This window comes from Sorex fumeus, unplaced genomic scaffold (assembly GCF_029834395.1).
Source record: "Sorex fumeus unplaced genomic scaffold, SorFum_2.1 ptg000098l, whole genome shotgun sequence".
Lineage (NCBI taxonomy): Eukaryota > Metazoa > Chordata > Mammalia > Eulipotyphla > Soricidae > Sorex > Sorex fumeus.
The window spans coordinates 28,066,343-28,087,055 of NW_026606155.1; the positions used below are offsets into that span (position 1 = coordinate 28,066,343).

The 20,713-nt window shown below is 47.5% G+C and overlaps 1 protein-coding gene across 1 annotated transcript in view; it reads right to left on the reverse strand.

Annotated features, from left to right (window-relative positions):
* PLEKHH1 (pleckstrin homology, MyTH4 and FERM domain containing H1) overlaps positions 1-17,478 on the reverse strand; it is a 65,953-nt gene extending 48,475 nt beyond the window's left edge. The window contains exons 1-2 of the mRNA XM_056133484.1: positions 17,243-17,478; positions 8,039-8,185 (exon numbers count right to left, since the gene is read on the reverse strand). Of these exons, the coding sequence (XP_055989459.1) occupies positions 8,039-8,164 (126 nt within the window). The 5' untranslated portion in view covers positions 8,165-8,185; positions 17,243-17,478. The remainder of the gene's footprint in view (positions 1-8,038; positions 8,186-17,242) is intronic.
* Between the last annotated feature and the right edge of the window lie 3,235 nt (positions 17,479-20,713).

Consider the following 20,713-nt stretch of genomic DNA (forward strand, 5'->3'; position numbering starts at 1 on the left):
TTTTATATATTTGCCATGTGCAAGTGCCCCACCTGCTGTACCTGCTCCGGCCCTGGCATCATGTCAACTTTTAAGTTGATTTCACTGGCCTTTGTGGCTTCCACAGCTCGCCAAGGAAAGAGCCAAGGGAAACAGCTCCAATGAGCCAAGCTAGCTGTGGACTCCTAGACATGAGCCTTCTCCTCCTCTCTGTACTGGTTGGAAAGTGCGCCCATAACTCACCTGGCTCCAGAATGGGGTGGTGCTGGCCATGGTACAAACAAGGTCCAGTTCTGCCTCCTCTCCTCACCTGCTATTCCTGCCTTCATCCTTAGGAAAAGGATTCTCAGGAACCTGAGATTTTTTTCCTTTAAAATTCTTCCCCTGAAAACCTCCAGAACCCAGCCACAGCCATGCTCAAGGCCACTTTCCACACACTCAGACAAGCCTCACCCATGAAGGAACCAGCAGAGGAACCCAGGTATGCAGGACCCGTGGCTGAGATCTTCAAGCCTTCTTGGATCGGGATTGGGCCTCCTCCACCCAGATCCCCAGTTTTCCAGTAGCTTGATAGTCATAACAACAAACTCCCTCCTCACCAATGCCCCCCTCCCCCCCTCCCCCCCCGCCACCCCGAGCGCCATGTAATCTCATCAAGATCCAGAGACTATAAAATAAAGCTACCGGAAGAGAGCAATGCAGAATTTCCTGGAGCACAAAGTCGCATTCATGGCTTTGCAACCTTTTATACTCTAGCCCACTGATGAGCCTAAAGTATCACACATTTGTTTGGTTTTAACATACTTCCTTGTATCCTCTCATATATGGGCTTAAATGGCCCCAGAATAAAATATAACAACCTTCACACACTTCCCTCTTATTGTGGTGGGAAGATGCTCGCTGGTGGGGTGGGTGTTTGTATATTACCTGTAAGGAACTACTGTGAAACTACTTTATGAAAATAACATGTATAAAAATTTCAAAAATAAATAAAATAAAATTCTTCCCCTTTTTGGGGTTGGAGCTATAGTTAAGAGGGTAGGGCACTTGCTCTGTACACAGCCAATCCATGTTCAATTCCCAGCACCCTGTATGGTCCCCCAAGCCCAGCCAGGAGTGATTCCTGCACAAAGAGCCAGGGGTAAAGCCTGAGCACTGCCGGGTGTATGGCACTCAAATTTAAAAAAAAAAAAGTCCCTGTTTTGCTCAAGTCTGTGCCCAGAAAGACACTACTGTCAGAGGGAGTATGTTGCTGGAGGCTGTGTGGTGGGGAAGGAGGAAGGGCAAGCTCCAAGCCTCAACAGCCGGACACAGAATCTGGCCTGGACAGGGCCATTCTCAGGGAAACACCTAGTCTTGGCTTGCCCCAGACAGTGAGTGAGTGGCCAGCTGTCCTCCGGGCAGTGCAGTCTGCATGGGCGAGTGGTTGTGTGAGAGGTGGCAGGGCAGGAGCGTGAGAAGGTGTCAGATGAACTGTACTGGCCTGGCTCACCTGGTACAGGTAAGTATGGATGATACAGTCCTGCTCAGGCCTTGCAGTGCTGAGGATTACCCAGGCCTCCCAGAGATGCTCATCAGACCAAGCAGTACTGGGTTTGAACCAAGGTTGCCACAAGCAAGGTAGGTGCCTTAACCCTTGTTCTATTTCTTCGGGCCCCTCTGCTGCTGGTGGGTTTAAGAAATGAACCACAACAAATTGTTGTGGCCTTCGATGTTTCACTGCTCTTTCTGGTACTCCTCATATGCTTGTCTGTGACCACCTCTATTTGGCTTATTTTTTTCTTTGTTTGTTTGTTTGGAGGCCACATCTGACTCAGGGCTTATACCTGGCTCTGTGCTCAGGGATCATTCCTAGAGGTGCTTGTGGGACCATATGTGGAGCCAGGGATCGAACTGGGTACAATCATGTGCAAGGCAAGCACCTTGCTCCCTGTGCTCTCTCTCTGGCCTTATTTTGCTCATTTTTACCTCATTTGTATGTATGCTGGATAATCTTACAGGTTTGAAACTTTATAAGACACTGTATTACTATAAGTACGTCCTTCTGCTCTTTCTCATTCAGTGTTGGCTTTTGAGATGTACTGATCTTTCTCATTCAGTGTTGGCTTTTGAGATGTACTGATCCTTTAAATACAGAGTCACATGTCATTTAAAAATGTTGTATATTCTGGGGCCAGAGTGATAGTACAGTGGGTAGGGTGTTTGCCTAGCAAGCGGCAGACCCGTATTTTATCTCTGGCATCCCATATGGTCCTCAAGCACTGCCAGGAGTAATTCCTAACTGCAGAACCAGAACTCTGGGCCACAAGGCAAGGTGTGTTCTCAAAATTAAAAAAAAAAAAAGGGTATATATTCTGAGAAACACAGGTTAAGTGCTTCTATTGTTTCTGAATGTCATAAAACAATGGTTTTCTATCTTTTTACATCTTCAGACTGACAACTGCCATGGAAAGATGACTGAAAACCACCATGTTAAACGGCATTAAGTTTTCCATGGATCAGCAGGAAATTTCTGTGGACCAGCACTGGTTCACATCGACTTGCCATTGAAAACTAATGGCATAGAATACAATTACATACACCCAGGCCAAGCAGCCCAGGATACAGCAGAGCTCTATTGTACAACATAATGGGGACCACCAATGTATATGTGGCCCCAACCGACCAAATAGGGTTAAGTAATGCATGATTGTAATTCTACTTGAGTAATTTTTTTTCTTTTCTTTTTTTTTTCTGTTTTTGGGGTTACATCTGGCAATGCACAGGGGTTACTCCTGCTTTGTGCACTCAGGAATTACTCCTGGAGGTGCTCAGGGGACCATATGGGATGCTGGAACTTGAACCTGGGTCGGCCGTGTGCAAGGCAAACGTCCTACCTGCTTGCTCCAGCCCCAGAGTAATTTTTTCAGAGAAGATTATACCCGATGATGCTTAGGATGCTTAGGAGTTGGCTGGAGTGATAGCACAGTGGGTAGGGCGTTTGCCTTGCATGAGGCCAGCCAGGCCGACCCAGGTTCAATTCCTCCACCCCTCTCAGAGAGCCGGGCAAGCTACTGAAAGTATCTCACCCACACAGCAAAGCCTGGCAAACTACCTGTGACGTATTCATATGCCAAACACAGTAACAAGTCTCACAATGGAGACATTACTCGGCCCGAGCAAATCGATGAACAACAGAGGACAGTGCTACAGTGCTACAGTGCTGCTTAGGAGTAACCTTTGGCGGTGCTTGGAGCACCATATGTGATGCTAGGGATTTGAACTGGGATTTGGACAAGGAAAGCACTATACCTCCTATACAATCTCTCCAGTCCTACTTAGGTCACGGTCACGGTCCTCCCGTTGTTCATCGATTTGCTCGAGCGGGCCCAGTAACGTCTCCATTGGAGACTTTGTTGTTACTGTGTCTGGCATATCGAATACGTCACGGGTAGCTTGCCAGGCTCTGCCGTGCGGGCGAGATACTCTCGGTAGCTTGCCGGGCTCTCCGAGAGGGGCGGAGGAATCCAACTCGGGTCGGCCATGTTGGCTGCGTGCAAGGCAAACGCCCTACCTGCGTGCTATCACTCCAGTCCTACTTAATTTGTTTTTAACTGCAATGTAATATGTAATAGAAAAAATATATATACTCATTATGTTTATTCATTCCTTTTCCACTCTTTTCATATATCAGAGCTGTAATATAGCTTGTACATAGCTCCTGCAACAGATTTATTTCTACTGCCCTATTTGGAGCTATGTACTTTTTTTCCCTATACTTATTCTTTCCCCTGCTTGAATTTAATAGACTTCCTTTATTCCCCTCCTCTACTGGTCTTCCCTCCATTACTTCTATTCATTGTTATTTTTCTAGACTTAAAGACCGCTGTTTGTATCTGTTCTCTCCTTTCATATAAATAGAATCTTCAGCTTTTGCAGAGCACATGGTTATCCAGAATAAAGCCTACACTTTGCAAACCTCCTACAGCTGTATATAACCACATAAATAAGTTTTTCCCAATGGGGTATGCGCAGGAGGAATGTGAATGCAATCTCAGAGTCATACACTTAAGAGTGAAGGCGTTGGAATGTGGACATCAGGATGAACCATCCTCAAACATGCCAAGCTAGACGGCTTATGTCTAGAATGTTACATGAGAAGGAAATAAACATCTGACTGTTTTAGGCCATTGTTATTTTGGGGTCATTCTTGTAACAGACAAATTATGATCATAATACAGTAGGCATGGAGTTAAAAAAAACTTATTTCATCAGAATGCTTAGATTTCTTCTGCTTCCTGAACCCGAGACTTGACATCTTTTAGCATGCTGAGGCTTTTAAGCCATTATCTCTCAGCAATGCCTCTCCTTCATTCTCTTTTCCACTTTTGGAATTAAATTTAGTGAATATAGAATTTTACAATTCTAGTATCTTGGCCTGTGTGACTTATTTCCTCAGTGCTGTATTCTGAATGATTTCTTTGGGTCTATTTTCCCATTCAGTCTGTCTTCAAAGGTGCCAAACCTGATGTTTAATTTATCCATTGACGACTGAATTTCAATGAAAATATTTTTCACTTCTACAGATCTTTCCAGCTGTTCCTACTCTGCCTGATCTTTTTAGACCATATGTTCTTGTCTCATGTTTTCAATGATTTCATTATATCTTCAATAATTTTTGAGCTCCCTTATTTTATACAATCTTGCCAACAATTCTATTACTCCAAATTTGGGGGGGAGTCTCATCCAGCTGTTTGTTGCATGTGTTAACTCCCACGGACAGGAGATTACCCCACCAAGTATTCTGTCATTTTGGATCACCCAATCATCTTCACATAGGTCCCCTGTTTTTCCACAGGGATTCTGTGTGATCTGGGTTGAGAACTTGTTTCTCCAGAAAGATTCTGTGTTTGTACCTACAAGGTTTCTCAGGGATAATCACCCAGTAAGGGCTCCTAATGTGTAGAGCTAGTATAAATTCTAATGTGTTTATTCTGTTTCTTTTTGGGGACACCATCAGTTATGCTCAGGGATCACTCCTGGGCAGGGCTCAGGGGACTATATGAGATGTTGGGGATTGAATCCAGATGAAGGCCCTTACCTGCTGCACTGTCTTTCTGGCCCCATATAAATTCCAATGGTAAACTAACAGTATCATCAGGTTTAAGAAATATTTTTCTTTTACTTTTATTTTTTCCCTGCCCAAAGCCTTGTCTTAGTATGAGTAACTATTCTGTCATTTCCCCCATGTGAGTGGATTTCTTTCTCATTTTTATCTCTGTCTCTTTCTTTTTCATTTTTGTTTTTCTTTGGTTTTTTTTTGTTTTGTTTTGTTTTGCCACACTTGGCAATGCTCAGGGTTGACTCCTGGATCAGTGCTCAGGGATCATTCTTGGTGGGAATCAGAGAACCACATAGGGTGCCAGGGACTGGTCCAGGGTCAGACCTGTGCAAGGAAAGTACCCTACCCACTGTACTCTCTCTTCAGCCCTTGTCTCCTTTTTTACATAAGGTAAAGCCCTTTGATAATCCTGACTAAGCGGAAGCTTCAGTTTTCAATTCCAACCAGCGAGATCCCATCTCTCTCTCCACAAAGGTAAAAAACACAAACCTCAGGGCAAGAGAGATAGTGTAGCAGGTTGGGTGGCTTGGCTGTCATGCAGCTGACCTGGGTTCAATTCCCAGCACCACAAATAGCTCCTTGAGCCCTGCCAGAGGTGATCCATGAGCACAGATTCAGAAGTAAGCAGTGAGACCTGCTGAGTGTGGCCTAAACCCCAGACCCCTAAACCTGCGAAAGAAACTCAAACCCCAAAACCTTCCTCACTCATCAGTAAGGCGGGCCAGACAGCTCCAGATCTGAGTACCACTCTGGGTTTTCCTCTTTTTTTTTTTTTGGTCCCTGGAGGATTCTTCTTTCTTTTTTTCCAGGCTACAGTTTCATACTTAGAAGGATACTTTAATTATTGACTGCAGAGCTCCCAAGGTGTTTCAGAGTGATCATTTTCCAGGTGATTTTGGGGTCCATGTTCTTAGACATAGAAGTCTCCTCCCTAACACGGGCTTTAGATCAGCTGGCCGCATCCAACCCAACTGATCCCTTCCTTGGACGCCTCTCCCAGCAGCATATCCTAAGGCAAGCTTCTCAAGTTTTACAGTGTATGAAACCAATTTCTGGGAGCTTGTTAAACATGCAGATTACGAGCAGCAGGAAGCTTGGATCAGGAGGACTGGGGTGCGGCCCAGGAATGTACATGATTAATAAGGATTCCAGGTTTCTAGCATAGGTGGTCCTGGGACCACCCTTTGAGAACCACTGTGTGAGGTTGGCTGCCCTTTCCCTAGGGTGGCTGAATTCTATGCTTTCTATTAGCAGGAGCAAAGTCAGGAACTCTGCTGGTCTCTGTAAAGTCTCGGCGAGGGGATGGCAACATCTTCAGGCCAAGGTTCATGAGGCTGGTTCAGTTTTTCCCAAAGTGGGCTACCTCCTGTGTCCTGCACCCCTCTCTCCCCATCCCACAAAGTGTGCTGGAATGATCCAGGAGGGAAGTAGTAGCCTTGGGTGTGATGGGGAGGGTGCTTTCCGTTTGTCTCCTTAAAGAAGGCAGATTTCCAGGGGGCCCTGAGTCTTTTCTTTTTTTTTCCTCTGAAAAGGGGGTGATAGACCAAAAAAGCCTGGGAGCCTCTGTCATAGCCCAGGGCTCCCTGGGCTCCCTGTGGAACCGCAGCTATGGGAAGACAGAGGTGAAGACAGAGGTGAAGCCAATAATCTGCCTTTCTGGACTCCAGGCAGCGGGGCTGGCAACAAAACAGGTCACTGACTCGGGCTTTATTAATCAAGACTTCGGCAGGGCTTAGGGAGGACAGGTGTGTATTTTACCTTTGTATTGACAGTGTGTAAAGGTGATGGAAACCATGAGCAAACTACACTGAGCTGGAAAATTAATGAAGGCTTAGCTTTTTGGGCAGCCCCCACACTCTTGAGATGTATTGAATTCCAAAACGCCTCTGAGATCCAGCTGGATAGTGGATAGTTCCTGCCACAGGAACATTCTGAATGGTGCTCAGGTGTCCAAACCAGCCAATTGTTTTTTGTTTTTTTTTTTCAGTGAAGCGCTTAGAAAAGTTTATTTTGTGCTTTGAATACATTTTTTTAAAGTATTCTAAACTTACTACACATCCAAACCATTCAACAGTTGGATATTTAATATTCTAAAAAGAAAATTAAAATTTAAAAGAAAATTGCTATACAACATTATATTCTAAGTCTAATGGATTCACACACTAGGATCTAGACAAAAGAGAGCTGTACAGAAATTGCTGACTACATAATAAACAGGTGATCGATTCATTATAAATGTTTATCAAACCAGCCAATCTTTAAAATAACTACAAAAGGTGGGCATATGTGTCCCCGACTAGAAGGTGAAGGGATAGGCCCTGGGTCACAGAGTGAGCTAAGTGGCAGAACCAGTTTCCTTGTCACTAGGGAACCAGGCTGCCTTCCATAACTTTGCTTACTAGAACACAAGCAGAAGGGATAGGATTTCCATCCTTCTCTCCTAAGACATCCTCCCTTCTATACTTGAGAAAGAAAGAATAAAGAAGAGACCCTCTACTGCAGTCTCACAGGAGGTAAGGGAGGACCAACGAAACTTGGGTCATTTCTTACCTGTGCCATGTGAAGCTGGAGCGATAGCACAGCGGGTAGGGCGTTTGCCTTACAAGCGGCCAACATGGCCGACCCGAGTTCGATTCCTTCGCCCCTCTCGGAGAGCCCGGCAAGCTACCGAGAGTATTCGATATGCCAGACACAGTAACAACAAAGTCTCCAATGGAGACGTTACTGGGCCCGCTCGAGCAAATCGACGATCAACGGGAGGGCCATGTGAAGATGCCACACAGGGAAGGATACGAGATGACAGCTTAGTAACTGCTTTGATTTTGGTCTTTAGAAAACAGAACAAAAACCACCACAGGTTTCACTTCACCTGTGTGCTCTGTGCACTTACAGGATTGCAAGCTCACTCTCTCCCACTGCTGCAAGGAGGTGGGCCCTGACCTGCTCTCTGGGACCTACCTTGTCAGCCAGCAACTCCCTTATCTTGCTGGCATGTTCACGGAACCTTAAGAGCTGGGTTTCTAAGGTCAAGCATCGCTTCTGCCAGTCCACGCTTGTCTGCGTCTCCACTTTGGGTTCTGCCATGATGGAATCGTCCACGGAGCCCTGAGAAGCAGCCAACAGAAATGTGCGTGAGGAGGAGCTATGTGGGGAAGGAAAGAAGGAAATAATGGGGGTGGGGAGGAGCAGAGAAAACAGTGCTAGGGTAAGATAGCCCATTGCCACCGTTCCTAGATCATGGATGGCTCTGCTCCGTCAGAAATGAGCTGAGCAGGGCTGAAGCGATAGCACAGTGGGTAGGGCGTTTACCTTGCACGCGGCCAACCCAGGTTCGATTCCCAGCATCCCATATAGTCCCCCGAGCACTGCCAGGAATAATTCCTTAGTGTGTGAGCCAGGAGTAACCTCTGTGCATCACTGGGTGTGACCCAAAAAGAAAAAAAAAAACACCTGAGCAATCTCAGAAAATCACAAAACTTGGAGAAACTGTCAGGAGAACCTAGTCTCATTTTCACAAAAGGGAAAAGAAGGGTTCATTTTTTTTTTAATTTAACAAAAAGTTTTCATGGGGGGTGGGTGGAAGAGGGTGGAAACTCCTGGGATGCCAGGGATTGAATCCAGGACCCTGCATATGCCAGGCACGTGCTCTACCATTTGAATCACATCTTTATCCCCAAATTAACACATTTTTGTTTATTCAACAAACATTTTGAGCCAGACACTGTTCTAGGCACTAGAGATGGAAAGGAAAATAAGAAGGATCCTTTGTCTTTGAAGTTTTCATGGAAATCTGAGGCCAATCTAGTATAAAAATTAGATGCTAGTCACAACTGTCAATCAATATGCAGATACACACGAGCAGGGTAGGGGGGGTGGGGAGACCATGTGAGAGGGAGAAGAGATTAGGGAAGGCTTAAAGCGGCTAACAGCCAACTGAGATCACAGAGAAAACAGGAGGCAGCACCCTGGTTCCCAGGGTAGTTACAGCTCTCCTCTCTCTACACAGACTGCCAGATGGGAGCAAATGGAAAGAAAATACAATGCTTTGAGGGCTGGAGAGATCACACGGGGGTTTAAGTGCTTCTTTTGCTTGTGGCCAAATCCAGTTTGATCCCCAGCACTACATGTGGTCTCCTGAGCATGGCCAAAAGTGACCCTTGAGCACAGAGCCAGGGGAAGTCTAAGCACTGTCACGTGTGGCCCCAACCATCCCCACCCCCCACCCCAAGGAAAACATAATATGAATTATGTTTTGAATTTCCACAGCAGCTTTCTTTTAGTTGAATTAATTCTCTTGCTTAGGAACAGACTCTCTCTTTAAGTTATAAAATGCAAATGAGAGGGTCAATAGCTGTTTTGCCGTAACCTCTGAAGAAGTTCACAAATCTACGAGGCAGGGAAGGGAGATAATACACAGATTCAGAGCAAGTCAAGGAGACACTCATCAAAGCCACAGCGAGGAGAATTTACTCAGAGATCTGCTGGGTGTATTTTAGAGACTGAGGATGAGAAACTGAAGGATATATGTGTGTGCCCGAGAGAGGGAGACAGGCGTGGAGTCCTGAAGATAGAAGGACCGGAAGACACATCCCTCCCAAAGCTTCCTCCATCCCCATTCAAGTGGCTATTACAAAGGATCTTGGCAATATGAATAAACATGATGTCCCATACCCCAGTATATGGTCACTCTAGGAGTAGAGGATTTTAAAACATGATGGTTAGGTTGTCAACCTTTCAGGTTGACACATCTTATAATATCATATTAGATGTATGTCTGATTTCCAGGTGAAAAAATACAATGTATGATTTGCTCCACTATAGGGGGTGAAGACTGGGTGGAAGCATATATGAAAAAGGATTTCAGGTATGTTGATAATTTTTGAAGATGGGTGCTAAGGATATAGCTCTTTATATTGCCTCTCTAGTTCTATATATTCTGACATTTTTCATTATAAAAATGTGCTGTTTTGTTCCCATTGTTTTTATTTTGGTTTGGTTGGGGTGCTGGGCATTGACTCCAAGAATCACACAATCACTCTACCCCTGGCCCCTAATCTGCTATGTCCTGATATTTCCTTTTCTTTTCGTAGGCACCATAGACCTCCAATAAAGTCCAGTTCTTGCCTCTCTGACTCCTAAATTCCAGGTGGACTGGGCACCTTGCTCTGATGGGCCACCACCAAAGTTACCTCCTCCCTCACATTTGACTTTTGCAAGTATCTTTCTCCTTTTCTACAACACAAGCATCCATCAATTATTGGGTCCTTTTGTATACCAGGCACCTGTGACTTTAATCCTCACCTAACCCACAGGATAAGGGGTGAGTCACACACAGTTCACACACGCTCATCTGAGGACAATGAGAAACTGAGAAGCTCTTGAACATACAAAGTCCTGTAGCTAGTAAGCTGCTCCGAAGTCCTTGTTTTTTTTTTTTTTTAGATTTTTGGGTCACATCCAGTGGTGCTCAGGAGTCACGGCTGGCGGTGCTTGGGTGACCATCTGGGGAGCTGGGGATCAAACCAGTGTCAACTATGAATAAGCCAAGTGCCTTACCTCCCTCACTATCCCTCTAGTCCCTAAAACCTTGTTCTACCTCATGGTGCACTTTACCTACTCTCAAACTGGAAAGAATTCTGATTTCACAAAAAGTAGTGTGGATTGTTAAGAATGACAGAAACATTTTTATAAGATCTTCCATAGAGCCCGGCGGCTAAAATGAACCTATATCCCAGATTTGCTCAGACATTCTGTCACCATCACCTCCATCATGTGGCCTGCTATTCTGAGGAAAACGGGGGGTCAACAGCCCTGTGCAAAAAGGCCCTAATCACACCGCTGATGGGTCTGATGGTTGAGCCTTTGGGTGCTGGGCTGCTCAGAACCCTGGACATGTGACCTTAGCCCTACTCTCCCGGAACTGTCATCCCAAACAATCCCGACATTGTGACCTCCCAGCACTTGCCACCTCAAAGGACTGGGACCGCCTTGGACGAGCAGGAAGACAAAAGACAAAAACAAAACATGACCTTCTCTGGGAGCTAAGCTCACCACTGAAAAGACAAAACAGGACCTTGTGGGGCCTCCAGAGCAGGCAGGGAGGCTTCATGTGTGATTTGCTTTGTCCTTGAGAGGGATAAAGCTTTTCCTCCTAGAAGTGAAAAAAAGTGGCAGGTCTGAAAGTGGGTCCCAGAGAGGCACGCAACCTAGCCCAGGGCTAAGAATTAGCTGTAAGAGCACCAGAGGAAAACCAAAGGGAGGGGAAGGGGGGGTTTGAAGGTGGAAACTTAATCCTTTTGTGTTATTGAAAGAGTTTGGTGAATTTTAATTCCCTCTTATTGATTGTCAAAGCTGGGTCTCAGGTTCCACGGGAAGTGCGGAAGCCTGAATTATTAAAATCTCCAGCTATTTTGAATATAAAATAACCATTGGTGGTCTCTGTTTAGCCCTGGCATCTGAGATTAAACCTCAATCTAGGGGTCTTCCCCAGAGATATTTCTGTGACATTAAGGTTTTGAACCATCAAGTGCTCTGCTTAATCCTCTTCCTGCCTTAGGGACACTGGGGAGGGGGCTGGTCCTCATGCTGGGCTTGTCCCGGCATGCAAGCGGAGCTAAGAGGTTTCGAAATGGGCTGGGAGCAAGGCGCTTGCTGCCAAGCCAAGGTCTAGAGGCTCTTCCGATAGAAGCAGGTGGTCAGGGCAGCAGCTATAAAACGGGTTATTAAGGGGAAACTCCAGCCAACTGAACCTCACCTGCTCAGCCACCTTGTACTTGTACCTCCGAATAAGATGCCCGAAGAGCAGAAATGAATCTGAATAATGGTTCTTTGACCCTCAAAGCCTCAAGATGACAGGTATTATTTCTCTGCTTAGCCTCTCAATACCCATGAGATGCAGGACAAAGGTATCATTCATGAAGAACAGATGACCCGGCTCATCACCTCTGTGACCTACTTAAAGACAAAGAGCAGCAGGGCCAGGGGCCAGGACTCCCCATCTCCCAGCCTCTAGAACTATACAGAAGATGCTTTAGTGGTGGTGGAGGTGGATGCGCTGTGGGCTGCCGGATCAGCCCACACGAACACAGTCATGGCAAAAATAGACAGGGAAATGAGACAGGGGAAGTAAGCTGGGGACAAAAGCCATCTCGACTGTTTCTTTTTTTATTCCGGAAAGCTTCAAACACACATAAGAAGTGAGGAGAACAGGACAGTAAATCCTACATACCCACTGCCCGGCGACAATGATGGTACACTCCTGCCACTCCTGAGCGCTTTGGTTTCTCGCAGGACACAGTTCTCTGGTTTCCAGTAGTAGCCAGCAGCCTAAGCTGCCTGGCAGGTGAGAATCAGACAACTGCCATGGCCTTGACACCTGCTTTGGAATTCCCCAAATTCCAGCCCCCTGGCTTGAAAGGCTAGAGCTGAGTGGTACTGAGCCCCAGAGGTGGGGCACCAGCTAGGAAGGTGAACAGTAGGCAGCTGGAGATGGGTTAGGGTCTTTTCACTGGGCCTGCATCAGAGAAAATACCCACTGGACCTGAGATGGCTCCAGCAATGTTTGGGGATGGGACCAGAAATAGAAAAAGAGATGAGATGAAGGGGCTGGTGAAGTGATAGTATGGCGGGTAGGGTGTTTACCTTGCACAAGGCCGACCTGGGTTTGATCCCCAGCATCTCATACAAGCACTGCCAGGAGTAATTCCTGAGTGCAGAGCCAGGAGTAACTCCTGAGCATTGCTGGGTGTGGCCCCCAAAGAGAAAACGAAAAACAAACAAACAGAAAGGAGATGAGATGAAATCTAATTCAACCAACTTTTGTTAAGTGATTCCTGTGTGCAAGGTTAAAGACCTTGCTTGGGTGAGTAAGCAAGGTGTGCCTTGGCAGGCTCAGGTCCACCATCTGAATCATTCTGCTACCCCCCAAAGGGGGTTGATCACCACCAGAGCCTCAAAGAAGTCAGGGGTCACCACGCCTTTTGTATTTTCCGCTTGCTAGTGATAGGCAAACAACATCTTCCAAAAGTGCTCCCCAGACTCTGTTTCCCACCAGTCCACTATGGGAAAAAAAGAACTTTGAGCCCCCTCCCTGGGCGTGGCGTGGAGCTGGGGAAGGGTGAGGGGATATCAGGGTCACAGCAACAATACAAGCTGACCTCTTCTGGGTAAAGTACCAAGTCTCCATTTCACAATGTTGGGAGAGATGAAGGAAAAGGGATCTAAATACAAACAGCGGGGCCTGGACAACCAGGCCCAGCATTCCTTGAGAACAAAGCAGGGCAAGACAAACAGCAGAGCTCAGTATTTACAGTCCCAAGCTCTGGCACCAAGGCCTGGGTTTGAATGCTGGCTTGAGTACTAATTACAGTCATATCCCTTAACACAGGGATACGGATAGGACAGGATAATGTCCAAGAAATGCCTAAGTAGGGGATTTCATATTGTGGGGATGTCAGTGTGAAGTTTACACTTTGTAGCCTATAACACACCGAACAGCCTATAACAGACTGACTGATCCAAAGAATAGCCAATTGGGACCACCATCAAATATTTGATGCTGACTGAAATGCGATCAAGCAACTCTTGACTGTCATCCTGTGACTTTAAACACATTTATTGGCTTCACTTCTCTGCGCCTCAGATGCATCTTGGAAAACTGAGGATGGGCAAAAGGCCTCAAGTTCAATCCCTGGCACAGCTTTTCAAGCCGTGTGCATCCCTGCCAGCAGTGCTCTTTGGGAATCCCAGTGCTAAAGTGAGAGGCCCAGGGAGCAAAGTGTGTGAGCGCCACAACCAAGTATGTGTGACCTCGGCCTCCACAGTAGCAGCAATGAAAGAAAGGGAAAGGGAGAACATTTGAAATAATAAGAGGGCTGGAGAGATAAAACAGTGGGGAAGGTGCTTGCCTTGCACAGGGCCCAGCCGGGTTTGATCTCTGGCACCACATACTGCCTCTTGAGTACCACCAGGAGTGATCCCTGAGTACAGCTGGGTGTGGCCCCCAACAATAACTAATAATTATAATAATAATTATAGGACCTAAGGAAAGTCAGCATAAGAAGTAAGACACTTGTCTTACATATGGCTGATCCCAGTTTGATCTCCCAAACTGCATTTGGTCTCCTGAACACCACCAGGAGTGATCCCCGAATGCAAAGCCAGGAGGAAACCCTGAGCACAGTGGGGTGTGACCTCCAACACCGCTCCCCGCCAAAAAAAATAGTAAAATGTAAAGAAGGGGAACAATACTAGGTTGAGTCCTAGGAAACTGTCAACCTTTGGCCATCTTGTGATCTTCCAAAATGGTGACTTTATTGTTGCTATTTTTTGTTTTAGGGCCACACTCTTCGATGCTCAGGGCTCACTCCTGGCTCAGCACTCAGGAATCACTCCTGCTCATGCTCAGGAGACCACATGGATGCCAGGGACTAAACTTGGTCAGTCGTGTGCCAGGCAAACACCCTACCCTCGGTACTATTGCTCTGGCCCCCCAAAATAGTGATTTTAGAGACCACACTATTTGGATTTTTGAGAATTAGAGGAAATATTACAAAAGCCCACCCACAGCAAGTGTTTAATAAATGAAAGCTACCATCAACAAACAAAAGATAACCAATAGTGCCAGGGGCATGCAAGGGGACAAGTGCCATCTGTCTCACCACCAGACACCTCCCAAGGAGGCCAGCGGATTTTTAAAGCTTTTCTCTATTTCTGAAACTGAACAAAAGAGCATACAGTGCAGAGTTTATTTTTTGCCCATCCCCATAGTCCGCTCAAAGGTAACCACTGAGATGGAGATGAGCATTGGTGTGTTTTTCCAGAGACATTGGGGGCCCAAACATGTATTCATGTCTGTTGCAAGCACACACACGCATATACAATCACTGTTATGCTAACCACCCTTAACTTAATGTAACTCAGAGATCTTCCTACAGCAATACCTTCACATCTGCCCCACTTTCCTTCATGCTTTTCAAAAGCTTTATCTATTCTACTATGTGACTGATACACGACTGTATTTGCTAGAATTTTGGATTGTTTAAAGCCTTTTATTAAACAGTGCTGCTTGAATACATGATTCTTAGACATCAGAATATATCTGATGAAGACTAAAATAACAAACTTGGAATTGGAGGGTGAAAAAGTTGTACCTTTCAGTTGGATGTTTGTTTGGGGGCCACACTTTGGCAGTGCTCAGGGCTCACTCCTGACTCTGCACTAAGGGATCACCCCTGACAGGGCTAGGGAATCCATATTGGGTGGCAGGCATAAAACTCGGGTCATATGCAAGGCAAGCCTCAGGCCTACAAGTTTGCACCTTTTCAATGGGCAAACAGCACAGAAGGCCACCTGGCTCATTCTAATTCGCACACCAGGCTGCTTCCCCAGGCATGGGGTTAAGTTTTATATTAGTTTTTATTATAAAAAGGCCAACTCAGCTGGGCTGCCAAGAAAAGCAGAAGGATGGCTCAGTAGCCACTGCTGTGAAGTCACCCTGATCAGGAGGGAGTCCCTGGCCCCTGATACGAGCAAATTTAAGGCATCTTCATCCCATTAAGGACACTGAGCTCCCCACACAGATATCCAGAGAAGGGGAGATGGGGGAAGGAGTGGGCGAGGAGCAAAGTGGGAGGGACAGATTTCTTGCCCCCCTGGTGACTCTATTTACTGTTTGGGGGCCACACCCAGCTGTGCTTTGAGGCTACTCCTGGCTCTGTATTCAAGGGAGAATGCAGTACAGGGATCAATCCCGTTATCTCTTGCACCCAAAGCAAGCACATTAATTAGCTCTCTGAGCTATCTCTCTGACCCCAGAGCTGGTGAGTCTTTGTCAGGGGGACAAAGAAGCCACACTTTGCAGATAGACGCTTACTTTTTCTTGTATTTATGTATTTGGGGGGAAGGGGGGGGCACCCAGCTGTGCTCTGAGCTTATTATTCCTGGCTCTGCGCTTTGGGATCAATCCTGGCATGCTGGGGGGTGCTAAATGAGGGGTGCCCATATAGGGTGCCTGGGATCAAACGGAGTCTGTAGCATGCAAGGCGAGCACCCTACCCGCTGTACTATCATCTCTCCTCTCTCCGTCCCTCAACTGTTACTTCCAATGATTCTGAGTCCACCGAGTGCTCGCCACAATGGCCCAGCTCTGAGGAGACCACTTCACAAGTCTATGGGGTGAGGATAGCTAACAGTGGATGAAACTGTAGCTTAGAGTTTAAGAGGCTTGAACGTTTCTTCCACTTCTTTAGCTCTATGACCTTGGACAAAGCATTTTTTTTTTTCCTGGAGTCGTTTCCTCCTTTGTACGGCAGTGATAACAATATGCACCAACACTGGAACTTGACATTCACGGAGTGTGAAATAACGCTCCCGCGTACTCAGTCACAAGACAGTGCCAAGAGTCTGCAGAGGACTCAGAGGCTTTTATCCGCGGAAACTTGCTCTAAGCAGATCTCTGGAGCAGAGCTCTTCGCGAGGACTGCGGCTCTGTGCAGAAAAGTTTTTTACGAGGTGGATCCCCAAGTAACAGCTTCTGCACACGCGACAGCCGGAGGGGCCGTGGCGGGGAAGCGGACGCGAGAGCGCGCGTCTGCGCCCAGGTGCGGGTCTCCACCGCCTCTGCCAGTGCGTGAAACCCCCCGGGGTCGCCGCTGCCTCCTTCCTCCCTAAGGCGTCGAGGACACCACGCTCCGGTGTCATTTTGCGCCCACTTGTTTTCTTGGCTGCTTGGCTGCCCTCCAGGAGTCGACCCCTAAGGACCCCGAGCGAACCACGGAGGAAGCAGCGCGGGGAGTGGGAGTGGGGTGGGGGACAAGCCAGCGAGAGCGGAGGCACCGTGGTTTAAAAAAAAAAAAAAAAACCAAAAACGCCTTTTGGTAGTTCCGAGGGCCCTTCCCCGGAGCAACTGGATCAAGCCGGCTGCAAACTCCGGGTTCACCGAGGCAGCCTCCTCCTCCTCCTCCTCCTGGCGGGGCGGGTCCCCCGAGCCGGATCGGCGGCGCCCAGCGCTCCCAGCTGCGAGGAGCAGGTTTGCAGGTAGGGAGGCACCTGCTCCCGCATATGCACCCCTCCCCGGCGCCGAGGGAGCCGAGCCCGGGCCACCCCGCGCACACCGCCGCCCGGAGCCCATCCCTGCCCGCCGGGACGCGCGGGGCGCCTCACCTCCAGCCAGCTCGCGGCCGTCCCCGCCGCGCGTCCGCCGCTGACCTTGCGTCGCTCCACTCGGCGGCCGCCGCCGGGTCTCCGCTCCCCGGCAGCAGGGGTCGGGGTAGGCGGGGCGGGGAGAGACGCTGGGGCCGGAGGGGTGCCCGCACAAAGCCGAGCCGCGCCTCGCTGCGCCCCATTCAACGCTCCGCCGCGCTCCCTCCTCCCAGCCCGCGCTCCCCGCCCGCTCCTTAAAGGCAGAGCGCGGGGCTGGGCTGGCGGCGCGGCTCGCGGAGAGGCACAGGAAATGACCTCAGCAGGCTCCAGCCTCCCACCTCTCCGTACCGCTGGGCTCGTCCCGAGGGCGGCCAGGTCTGGGGGTGGGTTGGAGGGGGTCTCCCGGGCGCCCACCCCGAGCTCGAGCTGCCAGGGGTTCGCTCAGCTTCCAGACAGCCCGAGACCCTCGCTGGATGGGGCGCAAGACCAGACTCTTCCTCCACCCCCTCTCCCCGCCCCGCAAGGAATTTTCCAATATTGGATGACCTGTAACGCGTGCATATTCGGAGGCCACATTTCAAACAAGTCTGTCCCTCGGCACATCGATGTTCTGATTTGGAATTTTATTTAAAATGGCACAAGAGCCCGGAGGTTACTTGCTTGTGCAGGCATGTGTGTGTGCAGACACGCATGCATGTGTATGCCTGTGTGCACATATATGCATGCGTGTGTGTGCAGTCACGCTTGTATGCGGGCACATGTGTGTGCATATGCATGTGTGCGTGTGCGCACCCGGGCATGTGGGTATGTATGTGTGCTTGCATTACTTATTTTAAAGGAGTGGGTCAAGGCAAACAGGTCACTCACTGCCCGTGGAGAAGCTTGCAAAGCAGTTGGGTATACTCTAGGTGCTCAAGGGCTTGTCATCCTCTGCCCTCCGAAAGAACCTACACCCAAAGAGGTTGGGAATTTGGTCAGGGTGATATGGGGTAAAGATATAAATGAAGTTCACTGCACTGAAGGATACGGTTACAAAACACTTTTCCAAAACTGGATCTTGCTGCATCTCAGTCTAAGGTGAGCAGGAGCAAATACCACTGGGGCCACTTCAAAGGGGAAGACTCACCCCAGGCCTTGGCATCTCCTGGCTCCACCTTAGGTTTGAATCTGAACCTCTGGAGGTGAGGCCGGGAAATTGCCCAGCTAATGAGCTCTCTGGGTGATTCTCATGCACAATTTTGAGAACCCAGATGCTATGGAAAGCTGGCCCAAGTGGTTCAGGAGGCGAAAGGTGAAAGTTCAGTTGGGCCTATGGGATTCTTGGGACTGAACTTGCCACGTACTCTGAGGAACTGGAGTAGATCAGCCCCAGACTGGGGTACATAGGTTTCTGCTATCCCCTTCATATCTAAGGAAATCCAAAAGCAAGTCCTGGAATTTGTAATAGAAGGTGGTTCATTTATGCATTTGCTTTGAATAGATACTCATGCTGATTTAAAATCATACAGAAAGAGAACGAGCTAATGGTAAGTCTGGGGGCTGGCAGAGAACCCCGTGTCAGAGTGCATGAGTCTGCCACCCCACCCCACCTGTTGAGTGTGGTTCCTGCAGCTAAGTGTGTGAGCACTAATGCCAAATATTCAAGGCCTACATCTGCAGTATGCAACCCCTTGTCATCATCACAACAAACAACCAAAAGGGGAAAGATAGGGAAATTTTAAAAATAATAATTTTTTTTTTCTTTTTGGATCACAGTCAGTGATGCACAGGGTTGGTTCTGGCTTTGCACTCAGGAATTACTCCTGGCGGTGCTTGGAGGACCATATGAGATGCTGGGACTCGAACCCGGGTCTGCCGCGTGCAAGGCTGATGCTCTACCCGCTGTACTATCGCTCCAGCCCCCTAAAAATAATAATAAATTCATAGCACTAAGAATTAAAGTGAAAGTCTTCCTTTGGCACTTCCAACTTCCAGCCACACTTCCCCAAACACAGTTGTTGTGGTAAGTTTTGTATCCTTTTAAGATTTTCTCTGCAGGCATAAGTATTCATGTATTCAGAAGTACACGTACATGTTCATACATATGTATCCCTGTCCCCCTTTAACACTAAGGAAACATGCTCCACTTTCTTTTACATTCAATGTTACCCTTTTTGGCACTAAGTATGACTTATTAGCACACTTAAAGATCTCATTTTAATCAATTAAATACATAAATACATAAATATGTCTTCAGATTGTTGTGAGGCCACTCCTAGCTAAACTCAGTCTGGCAGTGCTTGGGGGCATGCAATCCTGAGGACCAAACCCTGGGCCATTCATATGCCAGGAATCTCCTTTTTTCCCAATCCCTGGTCCCTCACTTGTTAAAATGGTTCCCTCCTATTTCTAATAATGGATTGCGTAGGATGTTTCTAATCTTTGGCTATCATCTACCTTGCTACAGTGAATATCTTTATGCATACCTCCTTGTCAACAAATGTGACTGCCTTTACAGTTTAATACTTCAAAGTGGAATTGCTGGCTTTAAACACTATGCGATTTTAAATTTCAATGGGATTCTGTCCAATAGCCCTTAAAGGAGACCCAACCAACCAACATTTCTGTCAGTGTGTTTGAATATGCCTTAGTTCCCTCCCAGCCTTGCCCAATGAAGTGATTTATCACAGAGTACAAAGCTTTTTAGAAAGGGAGGATTAAATGAGTTCATATGCATGGACGGTTTTCAAACACAGCAAGACTCAAGAAAGTGCTGGCAACTAGTCTCCCACCGGCTTGTGTGACCTCCCCCAACCTTGGGCTGTTTGATTTCCAATTCTGTAAACTTGGGCAAGTTCTTTGGCTTCTTTGGGTCTCAACTTCCTTATCTTTAATCTGAGAATCAGAATGTCTCTCCCTGGAGTCGGTTTGGGGATAAAATGAAATCATAGGATTACATAAATGTTGGGATCCAGTCATTGTTCAATATGTGATGACTAATCTTACACACTTTCCCCCAAGTTTTTATTTTCAAAGTTTAAAACTTATCAAAGTTAAAAAAAAAGTATAAATACCTGTGGCTTTGTGTCTAGATTTAGCAACTGTTACCACATTGCCACATTTATCTTATCTACTTTTAATTTTTTCCTGAATCACTCAATAGTTGTGTACATCATGACCTTACACCTCTCAGTTCTTCAACATGCACCTCTTAAGAACAGATGTTGTTTGAGCCTGGCTGGAGCGATAGCACAGCGGTTGTGTGTTTGCCTTGCACGCAGCCAACATGGCCGACCCGAGTTCGATTCCTCCGCCCCTCTCGGAGAGCCCGGCAAGCTACCGAGAGTATCTCGCCCGCATGGCAGAGCCTGGCAAGCTCCCCGTGACATATTCGATATGCCAAACACAGTAACAACAAAGTCTCCGATGGAGACGTTACTGGGGCCGCTCGAGAAAATCGATGAACAACGGGAGGACAGTGACAGTGACAGTTGTTTGAGGGGGAGTGTTTGG